At 42.9% G+C, this 25,000-nt stretch overlaps 1 protein-coding gene and 1 pseudogene across 2 annotated transcripts; both read right to left on the bottom strand.

The window, feature by feature from the left end:
- Window positions 1-1,017: 1,017 nt before the first annotated feature.
- LOC141417909 (D-3-phosphoglycerate dehydrogenase pseudogene) lies at window positions 1,018-6,282 on the bottom strand (annotated as a pseudogene).
- Window positions 6,283-15,721: 9,439 nt separating this feature from the next.
- Window positions 15,722-20,822, bottom strand: Rps9 (ribosomal protein S9). Of its 2 annotated transcripts, XR_012442737.1 has the most exons (6): window positions 20,763-20,822; window positions 20,385-20,506; window positions 20,087-20,209; window positions 16,740-16,926; window positions 16,441-16,648; window positions 15,842-15,979 (listed from the first exon to the last, which is right to left on the bottom strand). XR_012442737.1 is itself a non-coding variant. In XM_020160135.2 (5 exons), exons 2-5 carry the CDS (start codon window positions 20,479-20,481, stop codon window positions 15,802-15,804), a joined length of 585 nt encoding a protein of 194 aa, XP_020015724.1. In that variant the 5' UTR covers window positions 20,482-20,506; window positions 20,763-20,785; the 3' UTR covers window positions 15,722-15,801. The 2 variants fall into 2 exon arrangements, 1 of the variants encoding a protein (XP_020015724.1); XM_020160135.2 differs by lacking the exon at window positions 16,441-16,648 and having other exon boundaries at window positions 15,722-15,979; window positions 20,763-20,785.
- Between the last annotated feature and the right edge of the window lie 4,178 nt (window positions 20,823-25,000).

The following is a 25,000-nucleotide window of genomic DNA, read 5'->3' as shown; positions in this document are numbered from 1 at the left end:
AAAATCAATGAGAGCTGGGTGTGGTGGCACACGTACACAATTCCAGCACATAGGAGACAGAGGCAGGAGGATCAGGAGTTCAAGGCCAGCCTGGGCAACATAGTGAAACTTTTCTCAAAAAAAAAATCCATGAACTAAGCTGTCATATCAAGAATTCAGAGAAAGAATAGCAAATTTCGCTTAATGAAGAGAAAGGGAAAGAAACAGATTAGCTGGCAATGAGGACAGACAGACATGGGAGCAGGTGTCAGCGAGGAGTAAAATGCAGGGAAGGCAATCCTGCACATTTCAGAGGTAGCCACAGAGCACTCTGAGCAATTGTATGACAACATGCAGATAAAACACACAAATCCCCCAGTATGGTATTCACTAGGTAGACACAGGGAAAAATGCCAATATAAAATGTGAGCCATTTCATACACATCGACTGTCACAGACACTGTCTGTCTTTTAAAATGTTTCCCGGAATTGTCGGTGTGGAGTAAGTGGTCAAACGCCTGCCTAGCAAACACAAGGCTCTGAGTTTAAATCCCATTACCACCAAAAATAAAGACAAAACATTTCCCCAGTGAACTTTAGTTGAGGAAACTTTGCTGGTCATTTCTCAAACCCTTATGCAGTTACCAAGCACATATTCCCCAAAGTTACGCAGACTGTTTCTAAAACTAGAAAAGAGGAAATGCAGCCTAACACAGTTACCAAACCAAGAGGAAATCGATACCAAAACTTGACAAGAAAACCACAGAACAGCTGGCAGAGTGGCTCAAGTGATAAGAATGCCTGCCTAGCAAGTGTGGAGCTCCAAGTTCAAACCCTAGTGCCACCAAATAAATAAACAAAAATAAATAAATAAATGAAAATGGCAGAATGTCTCTGTTAAAAAAAATAAGAAAGGAAAAGAAAACCACAGAACAGGGAGACCACAGGACGATCTCTCACATAACACACATCTGACCCCTAAAATTTTCAAAGATAAGGTTCAGTGCTACACAAAAAGAATAATACATCATGACCACACTGTTGTTTTCATTTGGTTTTGCTTTTTAATTTTGTTTGGGAGACAAGTTTAAAAATCAATAATCATCCTAGCAAGAATGAGGTCCTGAGTTCAAGTGACAGTCCTGCCAAAAACAAAAACAAACAAAATGAACCAATCAAGAGAATTTTACACATTAACAGAATATGTAAATTTATCATCTCTTGCATACCCACATGGATAAATAAGAACACAGCAAAAGGAAAAAAAGGGATCATCTCAATAGATGCAGATGAGCCTTTCAATAAACTAATACAATCCTTCATAATAAAAACTCATCAGAATTAAGGGGAATTCCTACCACTTACACAGATATGGTTAAAGTCTCCACTATCATCATTTTTTATTTGGTGCTACTGTGGAGTTTGAACTCAGGGCTTTGCTTGAGCCACTAGTCCTGCTACCATCATTTTTAAAGTGAGAATTTCAAGTCTTTCTGCCTAGTGTTGGGAGCAGCCCCAAGTCACTTCTGTTCAGTGACTTCTCTGGTATCAGAGGTACCAACCAATTATGTAAACCAAAACAGACTGATAAGAACTGACAGGGTGAGATCTCATCATGCATCACTGACACAAGTGTGTGTATAGGAAGCATAAAATCATGTAAACACACTTTACTCAAATTAAAAAGGAATATTGCGAATTGAGCACCCTACACCAAAAATCTCAACAGGAGGCTGAGGCAAGAGGACTGAGAGTTTGAGGTCAGCCTGAGCTACATAGCAAGACCTGTCTCAAAAACCTAAAATAAATAAAAAGGAAAAAAATAATTGTACTTTCATGTCTGGAAAATATAGGAATCTTACAAATGTGTAAGGCCTTTATCCTCATGCCTTTTTGTTGTAATTGTTATATGTATTATATCTAATATCTATACACATAATTATATCCATATCTAACACATTGAAAATATCACCAGAAAAAATTAGAATTTTTTATTTTAACAACCATGCATACATGAAAGTACTTTTTTTTGTGGTACTGGGGTTTGAACTCAGGCCTACTCCTTGAGCCACTCCACCACTCCTTTTTTGTGATGGGTTTTTTCGAGGTAGGGTCTCAGGATCTCAAGAACTATTTGCCCAGGCTGACTTCAAACCACAGCCTCCTGATCTCTGCCTCCTGAGTAGCTAGGATTACAGGCAGAAGCCACTGGCACCAGGCTACATTAAAGAACATAAAAAGAAAACAATATTTACCTTTGTTTGCCCTTTTTCATTTTTTTGGCAGTAGTGGTGTTTGAACTCAGGACCTTGTGCTTGCTAGGCAGGCGCTCTATCACAAACCACTCTGCCAGCCAGCCCTCCTTCTTCATTCTGGTTTTGTCTCTGTTGAGACAGGGTCTTGCTATGCTGCCAGGCTGCTCTTGAACTCAAGAGTCCTTCCATCCCAGTTCCTGTGTAGCTGGGACTACAACATCTGCCATCATGCCTAGTTCTAGTTCTGCTCTTAATTTTCATGCCTCCCTCTGGAATTATTGCCATTTTTCCTGAAGTACTTACTGTAGCATTTCTCTTACATCATGTCTGCTGGCAGCAAATTTTCTTAGTTTTCCTTTCTCTAAGAATTGCCTTTGGGCTGGTGGAGAGGCTCAACACAAGGCCTTGAGTACAACCCTTGAGTACCACCAGGGGAAGGAAAAAGCCTCATTGTAGGCTGGGCATGGTGGCTCAAACCTGTAATCCAAGCTGCTCAGGGGAGAGATCAGCAGGACTGTGGTTTGAGGCCAGCTTGAGGAAAAATAACACATCAACAAACAAGCTTTTCCATTTCTACAAAAAGTGCTGTTAGAACTTTGGTAGGAATTATATTTAATCGATAAATCATCTGGGAAGATGTTGCCATCCTAACAATATTCAATCATTGAATTAATGAACACAGAAGGTATTTCCCTTTAGGAAAGTCTCCTTTAATTTCTTTCAGTTATGCTAGTTTGTAGTTTTTTACTGTCCAAGTCTTGTGCCCTTTGGTTATGTCAATACCTAAGTATTTTATTCTTTTTACACTTTTGTAAACACAATCATTTTCTTAATTTTCAGATCACTCATTGATTTTTTGCATGTCGATGTCTACATATAAGGTTGTGCCATCAGAGAACACAGTTGTTGTTAAAATTAAGTGGTTTTAATTTTCTCTTTCAATTTAAATGTTTTACTTCTCTTTGCCTAATCTCTCTACCTAAAACCTTAGGGTCCAAGGGTGAGAAGAAATGGCCAAAGTGGCTTCCTGATCTTATACCAGAACTTGGGGGAAAGCCTTCAGCCTCTCACCACTGAGAAGGTCAGCTCTGGGATTTTCAAAAATGCCCTTGCTCATGCTGAGAAAATGTTCTTGTTTCCCTCTGACTAAAGGGTATTGGAACCCGTCAGGTGTTTGCTCTGAATCCACTGAGCTGATCATGCCTTCCTTTCATCCTTCTGTGCATACAGTGCATTGCCTTGACTTAGGTGTGTCAAAACAACCTTGCTTTCCTGGAATACATCCCACTGGGCCATGATGAGTAATTCTCTCGACATACAGTGGATTCGGGTAGCTTGGATTGCTGAGAAATGTTGCATTTGTATTCATAAGAGCCATTGACTGACGGTTTTCTGAGGCTGCCTTTGCCTGGCTTTGACATCAGAGTAATGTTTGCCTCATGGAATGAGACTGAAAGTGACTGCTCTTCTGTTTTTTGGAACAGTATGAGAAGGTGTTCATTTCTCTCTAAGGTTTGGTAGAATTCAGCAAGGAAGCCATCTATTCCTGGGCTTTTCCTTGTGGAGAGGCGTTTCACTAATTAATTCAGTCTTTTTACTGGTTCTAACTTTGTATTTCTTCTGGTGTCAGTGTGGGTGGTTGTCTCTAGGAATTTATCCGTTTTATTTAGGGTATCTAATTTCCTGTTTTACAAAGGTTCATAATATGCTCTCATAATCATTTCTTTATTTCTCAGTAAGGTCTATATAGAAATATCGGCATTTCCCATGGTAACTTTGGTAATTTGAGATGGCTCACTACTTTGCTTGGTAAATCTAGTTAAAAACTTGTCAATTTGTTGATTTTTTCAAGAACCAGCTTTTAGCCAGGCAACCATGGCACAAGCCTGTAATTCTAGCTACTCAGGAAGCAGAGAACAGGAGGATAGTGGTTTGAAACCAGCCCCCATCAAGTAGTTCTCAGGATGCTGTTTTGAAAATATCCAACACAAAGAAGGGCTGGTGAAGTGGCTCCAGTGTTAAAATGCCTGCCTAGCAAGTGTGAGGCCCTGAGTTCAACCCTCGTGCTAAGAACAAAAAAAGGAGAACCAATTTTTGTTTTGATTCTGTTTCTCCATTTTCTATTTTAAGTATCTCCATACTAATCATTATTTTCTTTTTTCCTCTAACTTTAGTTTGGGTTGTTATTCTTTTCCCAGTTCCTTAAGGTACAAAGTTGAGTTACTTTTTTATTTTCTACTTTACTTTTGCAGTGTTGGGTTTTTAAGCTATTTTTCTTTTTTGAGACAGAATCCCACTATATAGTGCAGGCTGGTTTTGAACTCTCTACCTTCCTGCCTCAGCCTTCCAGGTGCTGGAATTAAAGATATGTGCCACAACACCCAGCTCTTAACTTTGTTTATTTTTTACATAAGCAATCTTTCTATTGTGTTGTGGCAGATTACTTCTATTGTGTTGTGGCAGATTACTTCTGTTTTGCATTTGACAAATTATTTAGTTAAGGAAAAGAAATATTTTTAAACTAAATTTTTGTTTTTAAGTGACCAACCTGTAAATACTGTTTTGTTTTTTTTTTAAAACATCACTTACCTTTCCTTTTCTTGTGCTGGAGGCAGGCTCTTTATTAAACAGATATTCATTACTGTCCTGCAGGGCAGATGAATGCAGCACAGCAGTGTCAGAGGCCTGTGTGAGCCCCAGGAATGTGGATCTCCCTACTGCTTATAGTCAGCAGACTTCTTTGGAAAAGTCCCCAATTCTGGGACAGTCAGTCTCAAGGTCTGAAGCAGAATTGGAAGGCCTCAGACACTTCCACCGCACTTCCAGACAGCATCAGGAAGGAGATGTCCACGATGTGCCAGGTCTCCCCCTCGGACACCACTGAAGCCTGGTAGGAGAACAACTGCATACCTCCCTCTGCTATTACAGGTTGGGAGGGCTGAGCCCAGAACATGGGCAAGGCTGCTGCAGTGTAGAGGCTCTTCTGGCCTGAAGACTACCCCACTGAGCACCTGAAGCACAGGTGTGGTGTCCAGGACTGAGCCCACAGCCTGGTGGGGATCCTACCTGAGCCACGGTCAGGAGGTACTCCCCACTGCCCTGCTCCCTGGTGCCACAGCACTGCTGGTGGTGGTGACATTAAAGCCAGCCTCTCTCACCAGAAACTTGGCATTCACCAAGTTCACATCCACCTTCTGGGATGCCTTTTTGGGGAGGATGGCAATGACAACATGGCTTAGGCAGTTCCCATCATTCTTCAGAGACATTCCCTGTGTTACCACCAAGATAACCTGGGGGGAGGCCAGCCCCAGCTCCTGTCAGTGTTCCCAGAGATTCTGCAGACCCATCCAAGGCTTGGTGTGTGAACAGAAAGCACTGGTAAGGGCAAACATATTTACAAACCTTACAAGAGATTCCTCCTCACCAAACGGATGGCAACTTCTACCCCATAGTGGCTCTGGGCTTCCCTGGTGCTGTCGTCAGGTGGGGGCAGCTGATGATATTCTCATGGTCCACCAAGACTTGGTCCTGTGTCGGCTCTCCTGTAAACACATACAGTCAGCTCCAGCACAGTGACTAGACTGCAGGGCACAGAGCAGGGTGCCTTCATCCTGTCCCTACTTAAGCACAGATCACCACACACGGTCCTTCTTGCCCTGGGTGAAATGCTGTCACTCAGCAAGGCTGTCATGAAAGGCAGAGGAGGTATGTGCACAGTAATGAAACCACAGAGAGGCCAGATCTCCTCCAGGGACAGCTGCTGAACACCGATAGAGTTATACCTTGTAGAGTTCATCCCAAAGTACTGCATCCAGATAGCCTGCCAGCCCAAGAATTCCCAGGGTCCTCCATTCAGCTCTGTTTCCAAAATTCTTTCTGCTCCCATTTGACATCCTTCCTTGAGCTATCACCTGGGGAATCTTCTTGCCCAAGCACACGATCCTCCCACGTGATCTCTGCAGCACTGCAGCCTGTGGCTATTCCCATTGGGAGTGTCCATGACCAGGATGCCCTTCATTGTGGCCACCTCCAGATCCACCCCATCCATACCTGTGCCAGCCCTGCCCCTTTCTCTTTCTTTTTTCTTTCCTCCCTCCCTCCCTCCTTCCTTCATTTACTTTAAAAAAGATTTTTTATTAGTATATGATAGTTAATACAGGGGGTTTCATTGTGACAGTTCCATACATACATACATTGTACACTGGTTTGATTCAACCTCTCAATTATTTTCCCTATTCCCCAACTCTCCTTCTTAAAATGACTTTGACAGGTTTCAATGTTCCATATTCATACCTATGTCAAAAAGACCCCAACCATATTCACCTTCTTTTATTCTCATCATTTACATCTTTTTTATTTTTTATTAATTTTTTAGCAGCACTAGGGTTTGAACCCAGGGCCTCATGCTTGCTACACAGGTGCTCTTACTGCTTGAACCATCCCTTTTTTATGTGGGGTATTTCCAAGAACTATTTGCCTGGAGTTGGCTTCGAACTGTGATCCTCCTGATCTCTGCCTCCTGAGTAGCTAGGATTTCAGGTGTTAGCCACTGGTGTCCAGCTTCAACTTCTTATATTTAATGTTGGCACTGACAGCTATAAATACCCCTCTGAGAGGTGTTTTCACTACACCCTGTAGGAGTTTCGTTTGTTTGCTTTGAGATCCTGAGGGTTGAACAGAGGGCCTTGCACTTGCTAGGCAACTTCTCTAGCACTTGAGCCATGTCGTAGACCCAACCTATAGGTTTATGTTGTGCTTTTATTTTATTTGTCTCAACCTATTTTATATTTTCACTTATAATTTACTCTTTAAAAGTGTGCTGTTTTAGTTCCATGTATTTGTGAACTTGCCTGCTCTCTTCTGTTATTATTTCTAGCTTAACTTCATTGTGGTGGGAGAATTTAGCATGTATGATTGAAAAAATTTTAAATATGTGTTTATTTGTGGTCTAACATGTAATCTATCCTGGTGAACATTCCATGTGCTGTTGAAGAGAATGTGTATTCTAGCCAGGTGCCAGTGGCTCACGCCTATAACCCTATCTACTTGGGAGGCAGAGATCAGGAGGATCTCGGTTCAAAGCCAGCCCAGACAAATAGTTTAAAAGACCCTATCTCAAAAAAACCATCACAAAAAAAGGACTGGTGGAGTGGCTTAAGGTGGAGGCCCTGAGTTCAAACCCCAGTACCACCAAAAAAAACTGTATCCTGTTTGTTCATATGTATGCATGTACTGTGTCCGAGTATGTATACACATATGCATATATAATTTGTTAGGTCTAGTTAGACTGTACTGTTGCTCAAGTCTTCCATTTCCTTGTTCTCTTCTGCATGGTGGTTCTAGGCATGTTTTGAGAGTGGGTTAATGATATTTACAACTCTTATTGTAGAATTTTCTATTCTTCCTTTCACTTCTGTTCATTTTTGCACATTTTTAATTTTTAGGTGCATATGTTTATTTTTTATGCCTTTTAATGGACTCTTACCAAATTAAGTCCATTTTGCCCAATATTGGTATAACCAGTTCAGCTCTCTTGGTTACTATTTGCATGGAAACCAATCTATATTTGCTTTGAATCTAAAATGAGTTTTATGGAGACATTAATTGGACCATGTTTCTTCATATATTCTGCCAATATATGCCTTTTATGTAGAGTATTTAAGCTATTTAAAGTAATTACTGACAAGGAAGGACTTCCTCCTGCCATTTTGTTGTTTTCTATCTTTTTTCCCCTTTCAATCCTCCATTACCTTCTTTTGTGACTTTTTTTCTAATGTACTATTTTAATCTCTTCCATTTTCTTTTTTGGGGGGCTTTTTTTTTTTTTTGGCTGTACTGACTGGTATTTGAACTCAGGATTTCCTCGCTTACTAGGCAGGCATTCCAGGAACACACATCCAACCCTCTTCTATTTTCTTTTTCTTTGAATTTTTAAAAATTCTTTCCTTAGTGGTTACTGTGTTGTTCACAATTGGCATCTTAACTTCTTTTCTTTATTTTTATTTTTGCTCTTTTTAGACAGATTTTCACCTTGCAGCCCAGGCTGGCCTCAAACTCATAATCCTCCTGCCTCAGCTTCCTGAGTGCTGGGATTACAGACATGTACCATCACCCCCAGTTTAAACATTAACATTTTTGTTGGTGGTGGTGGAACTGGGGTTTGAACTCAGAGCTTCACCTCCAGTCCAATCTGGCACCTTACTTTCAAGATGCATAAACACTCTACTTGGGAGTGAGAGGGGGATAAAAGAAAGGATACTGAGGGGTGAAGAGGATGGGATGTGTGCTGCATATATACATATCAAGACAGCATAATGAAACCCACCAAACACCGTTTGAAAGAGCCAGGTGCCTGTAATCCTAGCTACTTAGGAGGCAGCGATCAGGGGGATGGCAGTTTGAAGCCAGACTTAGCAAAATAGTTTGTGAGACCCTATCTCAAAAAAAAGAAAAAAAAACCACAAAAAAGGGTTGGTAGGGTGGCTCATGTGGTAAGAGTGTCTGCCTACCTCCTATGCAGCTTACAAACCTAAAACAAATGCAGTAGTATTATTGGGCATAGGTCATGCACATGGGAGGAATAGGGAAAGGGAAGGAAACCTTAGACTTGAATGTGGTTTATGTGCTCACTGTAGAAGAGTGAATAAAGTAATCTTAAACTGGCAGAAGCCACTATGGGAAGGGGACCGGGAAGTAGTGAAGAGGTCTGGTAGAAATGAACCAGTGTGGGTTGCAATACACAAGTGCATGGAAGCAATGCTGGGAATCTCTCTGTATAGCTGTCTTTATCTCAAACTAGCAAAAACACTATGTTTTTCTTATTATATCTTATGTTTTCTCTTCAACAAAATAGGAGAACAAAAGGGCAGAACAGGTTCTGCCCCGAAGCTGGGGGTGGAGGGTGATGGGGGCCAATTTACATGTGAGTAAATGTAAAAACAATAAAATTTTAAAAAGAGCATCTGCCTAGCAAGTGTGAAACCCTGAGTTCAAACCCCACTACCACCAGAACAAAAGAGGGGAAGAGTTAGTGAAGAAATGACAATAAAATGGAGGGGGTGAACTTGTTCAAGGTACGCCGTCACGTGGATGCAATTGCCACAATGAAGTCCTCTTGTATTATTAATGTATAATAGATTAAAAAGAAAAAAGAAAAAACCCTACACAGATACCATTAACATGCCTTAATGTTTGCTCAGTAATTATTGTTGTATGCATTTACCTTCCAAATCACATAGGGAATAGTTATAAACCAAACATGCAATGACAATGATCGCATATGTATTTATACATATATATGCATATATATGTAAAGATGATATATTATATGTAATATAGATTATATGTTATATAATCTATATCCAATATAGATTATATGTTATATAATCTATATCCAATATAGATTATATTATTAGACTATAATAATAGTAGAGATTAGATTATATAATCTAATATATATAAAGATGATATATTTTATATATATATATAAAATCTTTGCATAAGTTATTTACATGAGTTCTTCATGTGGCTCTGAATACTGTCTTTTTCACCTGAAAGACTCCCTTTATTTTTTTGTTTTTTGGGGTTTTGTTTTTTTTTTTCAGTACTGGGGTTTGAACTCAGGGCCTCACACTTGTTAGACAAGTGCTCTACCACTTGGGCCATGTTCTAGCCCCCTCCAGCATTTCTGATACGACGGATCTACTAGTAACAAATTCCTTCAGCTTTTGTTTCCCTGGGAATCTTTATTCCTATTCATTTTGAAAGAACAGTTTTGCCAGATACAGAGTTCTTCTTTGTCAGTATAATCTCTTTAGTACTTTAAATATAAATGTCATCTCACCACCTTCTAGTCTACATGGTTTCTGATGAGAAAGTCAGCCTTAGTGAGGATCCCTTGTGCATGACAAATTACTTCCCTCTTTCTGCTTTCAGAGTTTCTTGTCCTTGGCTTTGAGAATTTGACAATAATGTATCTCAATGTACATCTCGGGTTTATCTTGCTTGGAGTTATTGGTATCTTCAGATGCGTGGATTCATGTCTTTCTCTAACCTGCAGGTTGACTCTGGATTGGAGGTAATTTTTTTTAATGCATAGCCAAGTCATTTAAAAAAACTCAGACTTATGGATGGACTGGGGCTGTAGACTAATCAGGTGAAAAGTGAAATTCTCACTGACCATAGTAGCACACATCTGTAATCCCAGCACTTGGGGCTGAGGCAGCATTATGAGTTTGAGGGCAGCCTGAGGTACACAGTGAGACCCTGTCTCAGAAAAACAAAGAAGCAAAACCCTTTTGTTTCTGAGCATGCATCCTACATTTGACATTCACACGGCTGCTCTGTGCCTTGTGATATACAGGAGCTTTCAAAACCCATACAACATTTCCCATACAGCTCCTCCCTAACTCTTTTCCCAGTAATACTCTTGGTCTGTCTGCTTACATGTTGGTCCAAGTAGTGTTCCTTGTCCCAACATACTGTGCCCAACAGCTGTGCCTTTAAACACTTTGGTAAACAACTTCCTGGAAATCACAGTACTGCAGTCCAGGGAATGCTCCCAGTCAGACAAAATGAAAGCCTTTGCACCAGTCACTGAAGGGACCTGGCAAACAGGCTGAGACTCACACCCACTGTTCTTTGAGAACAGGGTCCATATTGCTTCTGTGGCACTAGCCATCTGCTCACAGCCACAGCTCTGTGGCAAGCTGTGTAAACTGTCACAGTGCTCTTACTAACAGCAGCTGCTGCTTTCCTCACCACATCTCTTCTGGTGCTTTAGCTTTCAACAGGGTCAGAGTTCTCCAAAAGTTTGTTCAAATAACTTTTGCCAACAAACTCATTCCTTTCAGGGAGGGACAAGGCACTCTAGTTCCCTACTCAGCAGTTTTGGGTGATATGCCATCTCCCACACTATTTCATCTTCTTTTGGGATTTGACTATTAGTTCTGATCTGCTCTCGGAATGGATGTATGTCCAGCACAGTGTTTCAAAGCCTGTGCTGTTGTCTAGCATACCATCAAACAATCTAGCTGGTTACTGCCAGTTAACCACTCTCTTATTGTCTCCTCTTGAAACTCAGAATAGATGTATTTGGGATTCAACTCAGGGTCCTGTAACTTGCCTTGCAGACACTCTACTGTTTGAGCCACGCCCTCATCTGCGGTATCAATTTTTATAATGGTTTTGCTACATTCTGATGTATTTCCAGAGTTTCATTTTCCAGTTCCCTAATTTTCTCACCAACTATCTCCCATCTGTTATAGAATGGACTTATGAATCTTTTCATTTTCTGATAGAAATTGTCTAAGATTTTCATAACACCCACAATTTTCTAAACAACTCCTCTTTGTAGTTCTAACACATAAGCATCTTTCCAGTTTCATCCATAATGTCCATTGCCTTGATTGAGAATTCCCATGATTTTCATTGCAGTGTGACCTCATACACTGTGTTACTTACTAAGGGACTCCTTCATAGAACTTTTGACCTATATCATCCTGGGTTGTAAAATCTTGAAGAAATGCTGCTTGGGGGCCGGCCAGGTGCCAGTGACTCACACCTGTAATCCTATCATCTCAGGAGGATTGCAGTTCAAAGTCAGTCCTGACAAATAGTTCACGAGACCCTATTTCAAAAAAAAAAAAAAAACCATCACAAAAAAGGGTGCAGGGAGCTCAAGGTGTAGGTCCTGAGTTCAAGCTCCAGTACAACAACAACAAAAAGAAAATTGTTGCTTGGGGGACTGGAATATATAGTTCAGTCATAAGAGGGCTTGTCTAGCACATGCAGGCCCTGAGTTCAATCCCCAGCACAAGGGTGGCGGGGAGAGGGGGGAATGCTGTTTACAGTTGCCCATGGAGTATGTGTGCTCTAAAAGCAATGTTCTGATCAGGTTTTTAGTAATGCATTGATTACTAAACCCAGCCTTATAAGAAATGTGGGAGACATTTCTGCCATATTAGAGGCAAAAGCTGCCCACACTAGTGGAGAATTTTCACTCACACATGGGGAAAGGAGCGGGATTCTATCAAGTATAGAGATTCCAGACCCCCATTTATCAACAGGCAGAAGGTTTTTATGTTGTTTCCAGCTTCACACCCATGGGGCTTGTGATAGCTTTTCTCATTGTTGTGATCAAATACCTGGCAGAAACAACTTAAGGGAGGTTTCAGACCACCACGCCTTGAAGGATGTTGTGGAAAAGAACAGTTCTGTGGGATGTCTCTTGAGTCTGGTTCATTCTTTCTCTTAGATGCTGGGCCTTTTGAAAATCTTTGCCAGCTACTCATCTGATAAGGGACTAAGATCCAGAATCTACAAGGAACTCAAAAACCTTAGCCCCCAAAGAATCAACACCTCAATGAAGAAATGCACACATGAATTAAACAGGCAATTCTCAAAGGAAGAGGTACAAATGGACTGTAACTACATGAAGAAGTGTTCAACTTCCCTGGTTATAAAAGAGATGCAAATCAAAACATCACTTAGATTTCATGTCACCCCAGTTAGAATGGCCATAATCAAGGGCAGTAACAAGAAATGCTAGAAAGGATGTGGTGAAACAGGAACCCTTATACACTGCTGGTGGGAATGCAAATTAGTACAACCACTATGGAAAACAGTATGGGTGGAGATTCCTCAAGAAGCTAAAGATAGAACTGCCATATGATCCAATGGTACTGCTCCTAGGCATCTACCCAAAGGAATGTAAGACAGACTACAATAGAGACACCTGTACACTGATGTTCATCACAGCACTATTCACAATAGCCAAGCTTTGGAAGCAAAACAGGTGCCCTACAACTGATGAATGGATCAAGAAAATGTGGTGTATATACACAATGAAGTTTTACTCAGCCGTAAGGAGTAATGACATGTGGTTTGAAGGTAAAGAGATATAATTGGAGGACACCATGTTAAGTGAAGTAAGCCAGGCTCAGAAACACAAAGGCCACATTTTCTCTCATATGTGGAAGATAGATCCAAAGATAAACATACACAAAAATTAGCATGATCATATACAAATTCAGATGTAGAACACGTTTGTAATTGTGGAACTCCTCTATGGAACTTGGGGAATGAGGGAAAAGAGAATGATAGAGCATCAGTAATAACACATAATATAAAGATGTGAAGGTAGAGGATACAAGGATGTGTACCGAAAGCTGTTGAAAAATGGGGAGGAAGGTAAAGGGGTAAGGAAGAGTAATGGAAGGGGTTGAGCGGACCAAAGAAAGGTATACCCACAGTGGGCATACGTTGACACTCCTTTGAACATCAACTTAAATATTAATAATGGAAAACAGGACTGTAAAATAGGTACAGTGTGCAGGGGGTACTAGTGGAGAGGGGAAGGTGAATGAAGTAGACTAAGGTGACAGTAGATAGCAGACAGACTTCATATGCCTATACGAAACAGAACTAAGAAACCTCTTGCAATTGCTTTAAGTGGGGTGGGGAGGAGGTAGAGGGGGAGACTATGTAAATAATGTAAAGAATGTACAATGTAAGTCTAATCAGAATTGTCACTATGAATCCCCCAATGAATATCACCTAATAAAGAATTTATTAAAAAAAAGAGTTCACATAATTATAACCACAAAGCAGAGCTCTAATAGGATGGGGTAAATGGAAACAGTTTTCTGCTTGTACATGGGAGCGCATGAATCTCTTAGTGTGAGGCCTTGGCTGTTGGAGAGCCCCTGGGGCTACAGATATTGGGCTATCCTGGAAAGATAAACCCTTGATCTAAGCTCCCCATCCCCACCCCAGACGCTGCTCTGAGACTCACCATCTGAGGTCAGGCAGCTAGACAGCCAGGTGACTCCCCTCTGGTCCTTACTGGAGAACTCAAGTCTCCTTAATCACACAATTAACACCAGTGGACCACTGGGCAGCATCCAGCCAGCCTGTCCTGAAGCACATGGGTGTTTGAATGCTACTTTCCTTCCTGGTCACCTCTAGTGTCTCTTCTCACCCTTCAGCTGTGAATGCTGTAGGGCTGTCAAGACTGAAGCTTGTGACTGTAGTCTGTCCTGCACAATGAGGCCAGGGACTGTGGGGACGGAAATGCACACTCTCCATTCCACAATCTAGCTCAGCCAGGGCTTCCCCATTTATTCTCCTTCATCAGGTTCCATGTTGTAGGCAATAGTAGGTCATGACACAGGCTCCCTCCATCCACCCTTCCCATGGAACCTAACTTCCTCGGTAGGGGCACCAGGGTTACTTGAACTTCTGTATGTCAACAGCTCCACAGCCACTTCCTGTTTCCAGGCCTGACCTCTGCCCAGCATCACTCATCACTACCCCGGCACAGGGGCAGCTGCCCCTGCCCACACTCAGGCATTCAGCTCCCTCTCACTCCCCACAGACTGAAGTATAGGAGTGGAATCAGGCAGACATCCTACTTGCCTCTTGAGCATGTCCATTCCTGCCTAAACCCTCAGGCTTCACAGGACCCAGGTATATGCCTCCCCACAGCCCCATCTTCTGGCTTAAGACCCCTTCAGGATGACCTATACTCACCTGTGCATCTTAGCCTTCAGGGAGACTTACTCTACAATGTCTTCCCTCATAAGAACAGCTCCCAGACAAGCCCAGCTTGGACACTTCCTTGTCTACTAGGAAGACCCCACAAGGCCCATCAAGGTGTGGCCATGGGCACTAAGGTAATGAACCTCAAGCAGGCTAGAGACAGTAAGAGCTTCCAGAGACTTCAATTACAATGTTTCAGGGCTACCAAAGCAACCCAGCTGTCCCTAAATCCATGAAACCTCCAAGACATTGAAAGTGGTAAACAGGGAGCACCTACCACCTGACACATTAAGCTAATTTGTTAAAGGACCCTGCACTGAAGCTGCACACTTAACTGTCTTAACAGCCCAAAGTGGCTGTAGCCACGTTAGGAATTGCTCAATTTCAAATGTTCCCCACTTCTCAGAAACCAAACCACTTCCTCCCATCTGACACTTCTCAGAAGAGCAGAAATAACAGCAGCGCACTTCTCTCTAGACCATGTATGAAGAACCCCCTTAAACATCCCACCCAAAGGTCACTAATCCACTTCCCACTCACCAGACTCATCTTGAGATCACGGTGCAGTAATCTTTTAATTGGTCTGCTTCTGCTGTGCTCAACCGCAAGTATTTCACCACTCAGTCAGCCCAATTCCATTGCTAAGATGATACGGACATGCACTTGCCACTTCCTGACCAGACATTTGGCTCATCCCTGGGCATATGCAAATGTTTGGCTGATGGACTCTATCCTGCTCACTACTGTGTATTATAGCCCACCAACCATTTGGGAGGTGTTCATAAGCATGTGGACTTTTAACCAGGCCTTTCCTACCCACCTGGAAACACTTGAGGGCAGGAAGTGCTGCAATGGCCCGGCCTAGACCCAGCCAAGCTTCTTCCACTAGGTAAGGATGTATCTGGAGCAGATACGAAGACTGTGGGAATGGAACACACAAACACCAATTCCAAAGCACTGATACTATTTTATTATCAGACTAGAAAACTAGACACTTCTACAGCCCACGGAAGGGTGGACTTAATCCTTAATCCTCCTCCTCATCATCACCGGCTCCAGCCCCGCCCTGGCCCTTCTTGGCATTCTTCCTCTTCACACGGCCTGGGCGGCCACCCCCATATGGAGATCGCAGGGAGAAGTCAATGTGCTTCTGGGAGTCCAGGCGGACAATGAAGGACGGGATGTTCACTACCTGCTTTCGGACCCTGAATGGAGGGAAACAGATGAAGGAGACTGAAACTGGACCCCACCCAGGACACAGGTGACTCTTCTTCACTTGTTCTTTGAGTTGATGTGGCTGGTGCTTCAGTGGCAATGATTGGTGTGAGGCTGAAGGGTAGTCCCAACACAGGCCCTGGGTGTCTGGGCAGGCTTTGGGGTATCACTTAACCCACACAAATGCTTTATATGAGCTTTTCACCCACTTCACAGACTGGGGGTGAAATTCAGAAGGAACCCACACAAGACCACAAAGCAAGTTAAGGTGGCAGTGTATGAACCCACGCCTGATTTGTGCCCACTTCACAGCATGTGCAAGTGGTACTCAAAATTCTCACTTGCCCTCCAACTGACCTTTATCCTGGCCATTTGCCTCCAGACCTCAAAAGTATGCATTAAGTTAATGACTAAGTATAGAATAACAAGCCCAACAACACACAAGTCTCACCTGCCAAGGGGGCACCAAAAGCTGTTTGCTACCTGTCCAGCTGCTCACATGCCTGCCAAAGGCCTTCACAAGGTGTACGGCTAAGGCCGCAGTGACCCTTGCGCTGGGCTATGGGGTGATGAGGCTGTCCTCAGCTCCCCCATGAGCTTTTTGTAGGGGGTAAATCACTACCCTCCAGGTAAGCTCACACCTTTGTCAGCTCCAAGGGCTGCACAGGAGACAGGGACAGCAGGTTTAATGGAAACAAACACCGGAGGGGATGGGCTGGGGAAGAGGCTGGGGCATGGCTGCAGTGGTACCTGATATGACGCTGACGGATGAGCACCCGGGCATGGTGGATGGACTTAGCTAGGCCCAACTTGAAGACCTGGGTCTGGAGGCGCCTCTCCAAGAAATCCTCTATCTTCAGGCCCAAGATGTAATCCAGCTTCATTTTGCCTTCATCCAGCACCCCGATGCGAACAAGTCGCCGCAGCAGGGCATTGCCTGGGAACAGAGGAAGTTAACTCAGACCTCTTGGGTTCACACCTTGGCTCCACTTAATTAGCTACATGTTGTACTAGTGAGACAAGAACAGCTAATTGATATTGGACGCAAAGCCAACTTAAAACAAAGCTAACGTGCTTTGGCAAAGCGGGCAGGTGCTTATATATACCTGTGCTCTCACCTGAGTAAAGAACCTCTTAGCATTATCAGGAGAAGTAAAGTACTCAACAGATTCCAGCTACAACCTCAGGCTTAGCAGACCAGCTACCTGCCACCCCAAACCGTGACTCCTGGCAGCTACCCTATAACTGTTCCCTGGGCAGTCCCCCAAACCTTTCTACTTTCACATTTAATAAAAATGGCCACTGTCCTAGTTACCTATATAGTGAACACACAGTATAAGACACTTGTAATGTTCCAGGATCTACTCTCCCAGGAAAGTCTGAAGACCCAGTGCTCCATCAGAGGGACAATTAAACGGAGACATGTGCCAAACCTTTTGCAGCATCCTAAAATATTGCCTTAACTTTTATAAATGCTGAAATAAACATCAGTGACAATCAGACATTAATACAAATGTATGTACGTAACCAGATTACCTCCTCTATTACTCCTTCCTACATTCATTATTCAACAGCTTTCAGTGCATTTTGTTGCGTGAAATTATAGCAAAACCCTTTGAACAATGAATATACACTTTAAAAAACAAAGGCCAAGAATGTAAAACAGGCTGATTGTAGGTACTAGTATGTGTGAGGAGGATAAAGAGGGTAACAGGAGGGTGAATATGGCCAACGTACCCTATATATACACTTATATGAAAATAGGACAAAAACCTTTTGAAAGGAGAATCAAGAAGAGTGAATCTAACCAAGATATATTATAAGCACATATGGAATTGTCACAATGAAGCGCCCCAGTAAAACTAATACATGCTAATAAAATAAAAAAGAAAAGAAAAATGCACTTCATATCACTTACACTCAAAATTAGAAAAGGGGACGATCAGCCAATTCCATTTCTGGCAAAACCACACTGGGGTATGAAGACAAACTTAACTGCACAACTTCAACAAGAACAGTCCCACCACTGCAAACTGTTACATGGGGTCCATCTGGCCAGTGCTTATAGAAATAAAACGTTTAAAAAATGTAAACTAGTGAGCATGGCAGGTACTGGTGTCTTGTTTCTGTCAGGAGGGGTTCTCTTGCATCTATAATCCAAGATGAAGCCCAGGCAAAAAAAAAAAAAAAAAAAAAAAATCACACTTTTTTGTTAAAGGCTGGGTCTCAGATCAAGACAGGCTATATGTCAACAACACATCTAAGTTGAGGAACAGGAGCACCTGCAAAGGCAAAACCACAGGACTTCTCCTTCCTAGCTCTGGCATAATTAGATATTTACTAGCAAGTGACACCTAAGGGGCTATCTTCCCCATGGGAACTTTCACCTTCACCACAGGAAACTCAGATAACCCTCATGGACCTATACTTGTATGCTCACTAATGTAGATCCCAGCAGTTTACTTGTGTTTGGAAATTCATCCCTAAGAAAGGAATTGGAGGCTCACTCCCCATGGCTATGGGATAGACTTCCACAGGGTGGCAGTATCTGTGGGAGGTGTTCAATCTGTGACTAAACAAGGGCCATGACTTCCTCAGTCTTTAATATGAAAGACCACGTTAACATCCAGTCAGCATTAGGGTGAAGAGGCAACTCATTCCTAAGTGCCTCTAATCAACATTGGAGAACAATCTTACCCTGTATAAAAATACTTTTAAAGCAATGCCTATGAAAAGCTTAGGAAAACACTTAGCAAGGCCTTACAAAATGATCCTGTATTTGGCTGGGGTCTGGCTCAAGTGGTATAAAATTCCTGCCTAGCCAGTACAACTAAAAAAAATTCTCGTTTTAATTCTACCAACAAAGTGGTACTATCTTAAACTACTGTAACATTAACACTGAGTACAGGGGTGTGCAATTCTAGCAGAGACAGGAGGCCCAGACCATCATAAGCGACACATCAAGACCATCTCAAAAAAAAAAAAAAAATTCTAAGTGCACTCAGATTTTCTGCTCTGGACAGCCCTCCATTCATTTACATTGTACCTCAGAGCATACTTTTTTTTGGTGGGACTAAGGTTTAAATTCAGACCTCATGCTTGCAAAGCAGGCACCCTACCCCTTGGAGCCATACCTCTGGTTATTTTGGAGATGGGAGATATCTCAAATTATTTGTCTGGGCTGCCCTTGAACTGAAATCCTCCTGATCTGCCTCCCAAGTAGTTAGGATTACAAGGATGAGCCACTGACACCCAGCTCAAAGTAGGCATTTTAAGGCCTTGCTGGGAATGTAGCACAGTGGCAGAACACTTTCCTAGCATGTACAAGGCCCTGGGTTCAATCCCCAGCACCACTATAAGGAAAAGTAAATAAGGCCTTAAAAAAAGGGAGCCTAGAATAGCTGTGTAAGTCACTATATAATTTGCAGCACTTTACAAAGTCACTCTCTGAAATGTTTTTCCGGGAGACTTCTGGGCGACCTTTCCTGTTCAGGACTTTATTAAGTATGACTTCAACATTGTTAATCAGCTTACTGAATAAAGCAAGCAAATTTACACACCCAAGCCCCATCTTCTTATCACTAGACTTCCAGAAATCTCACTATATACACTAACAAACAGGATGCATTACATAATTGTTTCACTACACCATACATAGCTATAATCTGGTGTCCAGGACTGATAGGAATGACCAGCTCCAGACCCCAGTAAGCTGAAAATGCCCGACACCCTTAACGTATAGGGCAACGATTCTGATTCAAATACACTTTCCCTAGTAAAATGCTTAATTAAGGACTGGGAATACTGGCTCTGTGATTCACTAGATGCCTAACATGTGAAGCCCTGCCTTGCACTGTCAGCACACACAAGCAAAAACCCTTAAGTTACGGACAGGCTGCCTCTGGATCAAGGCAGGGCCTGGGATATAGCTCAGTGGCAGAACACCAACTAAGGATGCAGAGTCCCTGCACGTTAACCCCCAGCACCACCCCGCGAAGGACCCAATAAGAAAAACCTCTAAGCTGAAGGCCAGCTCCACTAACTCTCGGTCTAGTTTGGCGGCACTGCACCGCACTCAGCCCACGGCTCATACGCACCTTCGAAGAGACGCCGCGGGTCCTTCTCGTCCAGCGTCAGCAGCTCCCGAGCGGCCTTGCGGATCTTGGCCAGAGTGAACTTGACCCTCCAGACCTCACGTTTGTTCCGGAGCCCATACTCGCCTGCACGAGAGTAGAAGAGACGGTCGACAGGTTGACTGGCAACCTCGGGCCGCCGAATATCCTTTTTAACTACCAAAGGACTCAAAGCCGACGAGCACGCGGGCGACAACCCCTCCCCCACCCCCGGCAAGAACTAACTTTCTCCACATCCCGAAACCTCACTGTGACCACGCACCAATCAACTTCAGTTCTTGATCAAGGCGAGATTTTTCGAAGGGTCTCCGCGGGGTTACATAGGTCTTGCGACAAACCCAGCTCCGGGCCACCGGCATGTTGGCTCCGTTTGCGTGTCTGCGCCTGCACGCGAGAAAACCTCTGCGTAATAACTACGGAGTGCGCCTGCGCAGTCTCCCTACTCCTCGCGACGGTCGGAGGCGATCTCGCGAGAAACGCCCGCAATTCTTTTCCTACCCGGTGTCAACCCCCAAACCATGCTCCATTCCCGTCCACTTCCCTCCATAGCTGCTTCACTGTATTCGTTAGCGCTCAGAAGGCCTATACGACCATGCACCACCCCCAAGTCCCGAACAGAATGCCTGTCAGCTCTACTCACCAATGCGCCGGCCCTAACAAAAAAGAACGTGAGAGGGCTGAGCAGGGAATTTATAATAACCCCGCCTGCCCGTGATGTCATTGCGTAAGGCTAACGTCTGCGCCAATCAAAAGAAGCGTTGTTGGCGGACGGAAAAGCAGTGGAGAGGCGAGGTGAGCCAGAGTGGCTTTGGGTCGGGAGAACTAGGTTTGTGTCTCGAGAAGTACTTTGCCTGGCAAACTCCTGCATTAACGCCCCACATAGTTGTCTCTTTGTTTCAGGTAAGATGCTCTGGAGAAATGTGCCCAGAACCAGGCAAGATCAAGCCACTCTCATTGTTTTAGGCAACTTAGAATAAATTTGACTCATTAGAACATGACATTAAGCATGCTCAAAAGCGTGTCCGCCATCTTAACCTTTTGAACATGAGTTCGTAAGACCTTGAGCTGAGCATGCTTAGAAAACTGTCTGCCATTTTTCCTTCCTGAGCCATGACCTTTAACAGAGCATGCCCGGAAATGTGCCCACCCCCTAAAGTACGTTCCTATATCAGTATCTATAGATTTCCCAAATAAAATCCACATGCTTCTGTTCTTTGCGGGAAAGCATTATCCTCATCTGCTGCAGGTAATCTTTCTCCACTCTTATCTCTTGATTGTGATTTTTGGCTTTTGCACTTGCCAAGACTGTTTGGTTACACCTCAGCTGCTGGGCAGTGGTCCTCAAGTCATTCAAACTGGCTTAGGATTCAGTAGTCTGTGTGCCAGTCCTGTCTCTGGATTGGTTATTTCCATCCTCCTTAGACCTCAGCCACCTTCCCCTTGCAAAGACCCCTGACAATTGTTGCCAATCCAGGTGGTGGTTCTATGAGTAATGAAATCGTGTTCAGAATAATTTCAACCTGAAGCATTAACAAAAGCACAAGTCAGAGTACATGCAGAAAGTGAATCACCTGTTCCAGTGACTTACCCAAGAACACATGGCTCATCTTTCCTTCTGAATACTTCATTTTTGTCTTGTTTTTTGCAGACAAGGAAAAAGATGTTGGTAGAAACTCTGGCAACTTTGTTTGGAAGTTGCCCCACCTCTACAGGGGCCTCACTAGCTATTGTATACAACAAATAGTTTTTGAGCATCCCAAGGGATTGTTCTATACAATGGCACATAACAGTGGATAAAACAGCCCCTCTGGTCCTGGAGCTGAGTCCTTGAAGAGGATGGGGAAAAATGAGTTAAAGTACATAATTTCAGAGTATGGTGCTTTTAAGAAAGTAACTTTAGTGAAGGTGGCACCTGATGTATTTTAGAATGGTCAGCGAAAGTGACTTCTTTTTTTTAACTTGAGACCCAAAGATTGTAGATAAGGGGACTTGTTTCCTGAGCAGGGTCACATAGGCTGAAGGTCAGAGTTGTCTTTATATGGCTGTGTCCCCTTGAAAATTCAGTGTCTTCACAGCTAGAGGTCAAGCCAAGGTTTCAGCTTGGGATGGTTCTGTAGCCCCTTGCTCTATTCAGCTTCTGACTGGCTGATTAATACCACCTCAGAGAAGCATTCCCACTCAGCACTTTATTAGATCACCCTACTCTAATTCAGACACCTGGGTTCCAATCCTGGCATAGCCACATGCCAGTCGCAATACCTGCACATACTTCTCCCTCTGCATAGGTGATGACAGTGTCCATCTCAAAGGTATATCACCAAAGGGAAGTGATGTGATCTACGTAGATGCTTAGGGTTTTGCAACAAAATAAAGCACCAGGGTTAGTTGTCATCATCACTATTCTTATCTTCATTGTACTCCTATATTCAAGAGTATCTTGTTCACTTGTGTTTTCTTTTTTCTAGTTGGCATCCATACAAAGTTTTTTGACAGTAGAAAACTTGTCTTTCCTATTTTATAGGCGTAGCATAGGCTCAAGGTGGAGTCAAGAGTAAACATATGAATGAATGACCATGAATAGCTATGTGCTTTTTTTTTTTTTTTTTGCAGAACTGGGCTTTGAACTCAGGGCTTCATACTTGCTAAGCAGGCACTCTACCACTTGACCCATGCCCTCAGCCTGCTTGTTTGTTTTTAAGATAGGATCTCACTATGTAGCCAAGGCTGGCCTCAAACTCCTAAGTGCTGGGATTACATGCTTGTACCACCGTATCTGGCTCCCCAATACATCATCTTTTATGTTCACTAGTCAAATTCCCTCCAATCCAATCTTCTCAACCTAAATCCCAGTGCCTACAGACTTCTAGATTCAATACATCTCAAAACAAATTCATAATCTGTCCCTAAAACTTGCTCATAGAAAAAAAAAAAAACTTGCTCATAGGTCTGGAATTCTTCTCCCCTACCCACCTCCCCCATTCTTTTTTTTTTTTTTTTCTGGTGGGACTGGGGTTTGAACTCAGGGCTTCATGCTTGCAAAGCAGGCACTCTGCCACTTGAACCACACCTCCAGTCCATTTTGCTCTGGTTATTTTGAAGATAGGGTCTCACAAACTATTTCCCCAGGCTGGCCTTGAACCATGAATCTCCTGACCTCAGCCTCCCAAGTAGATAGGATTACAGTAGTAAGCCACCAGTGTCCAGCTGTCTTTTTTTTAAACTGCTACAGTCTTGGAGATCAAACATAGAACATTGCACATGTTAGGCAAGTACTCACCACTGAGCAACACCCCAAGTCCTAGGTTCTCTATCTAGGGAATAGTTTCATCACCTGACTCCTAATCCAGGAATAAATCATTAAACCTATTTTTACCTTGTGCCCCCCACCTCAGCCTCCGGCCATGGTCCATCAGTACTCAAGTTTTGTCCCTCCTGCCTCCAGACTCTGCCCTGTTCCTCCCTTATCTGTCCCTTTGAACTCAGGCCGACTCATCTCCCTCCCAGACCTTCCATGTGCAATTTCACCTTTCCGTGGACAGGATGCTTGGAGGAGAGGAGGGGAAAGGTAAGTTACTTTCCTTTCAAACTACTGTAATAAAAATTAAGTATGGTGGTGCACGCCTGTAATCCTAGCACTTGGGAGGCTAAGGCAGGAGGATTTCGAGTTCTAGGCCAGCCAGGGTTACATAGGGAGACATAGTCTCAAAAAAGTATGGCCCATTCACACAATGCAAAACTTTGTAGCTGTGAGCAAAAATGAGATAAACCTGTATGTAGCAAAAAAAGCAAGCTGCTGCAGAAGTGTGTAAATTACAATTTGTATTTTAAAAGGACCATAAAACCTGGGCATGGTGGATCACATCTATAATGCCAGCTACTTAGGAGGCTGAGATGGAGAGGATCATGGTTTGAGACCAAACTGGGCAAAAAGTTCATGAGACCACCATCTCAACCAATAACAGGGTTCAGTGGCACATGTCTCTAATCCCAGCACTTGAGAGGTTGAGGCAGGGGCATCTCAAGTTCAAAGCCAGCCTGGGCTAAGTACGAAAACTATGTCCCAAAAAGAAATAAAAGAAGCTGGGCTCCAGTGGCTCATGCCTGTAATCCTAACTACTTGGCAGGCTGAGATTGGGAGGATTGAGGTTTGAGGCCAGCCCAAGGTAAACAGTTCGAGAGAGACCTGCATCTCCAAAATAACCACAGCAAGATGGACTAAAGGTGTGGCTTAAGTGGTAGAGTGCCTACTTAGCAAGCACAAAGCCCTGAGTTCAAACCCCAGTCCCACAAATAAGTAAAACAAAAAAAAGAAAAACCAGAAACAAACAAAAAATTGGGATCCTGGGTTGTAGCTTGATGGTAGAGCACTTGCTTATATGTGCAAGACCAAGTCTGATTCCCCAATGCCACAAAATTCAAAAAACCTATGCTACAAAAAACTTGCATATTATTAAGATGTAACTGCATAGTAATGGGGTGGATTTAACCAAAGTGCATTTTATGTGTGTGTGGAAATACTGCAGTGAAAACCCTGTCAATTAATACACACTAATGAAAGTGAGAGGACACCCTTTAAGAACTCAATAAACTTAGTCCACATCTTTAAAAAAAAAAAAAAAAGATATAAACTACAGCTGTGTAAGTGTGTATAAATTAGAATATTGATAACATTAGTAATTTCTTAAGCAGAAAAATGGGTAATGGTTTTATAAAAATACCCATTTTCTGTGTGTATGTTTTAGATTTTGTAAAATTCATGGAATATGATGTATCCAAAAAGTCTAAAATATAAACATACAGTATCAAAACAATTCTCAAACACCACGCAGGCCATGGAAAGAACAGTGCATCTCAGATGGCTCCAAATGTTCTCCCTGT

The sequence above is a fragment of the Castor canadensis genome, chromosome 16 (genome assembly GCF_047511655.1).
Source record: "Castor canadensis chromosome 16, mCasCan1.hap1v2, whole genome shotgun sequence".
NCBI lineage: Eukaryota > Metazoa > Chordata > Mammalia > Rodentia > Castoridae > Castor > Castor canadensis.
The sequence above is the reverse complement of the archived record's forward strand: the minus strand, read 5'-3'. Positions and strand labels throughout refer to the sequence as shown.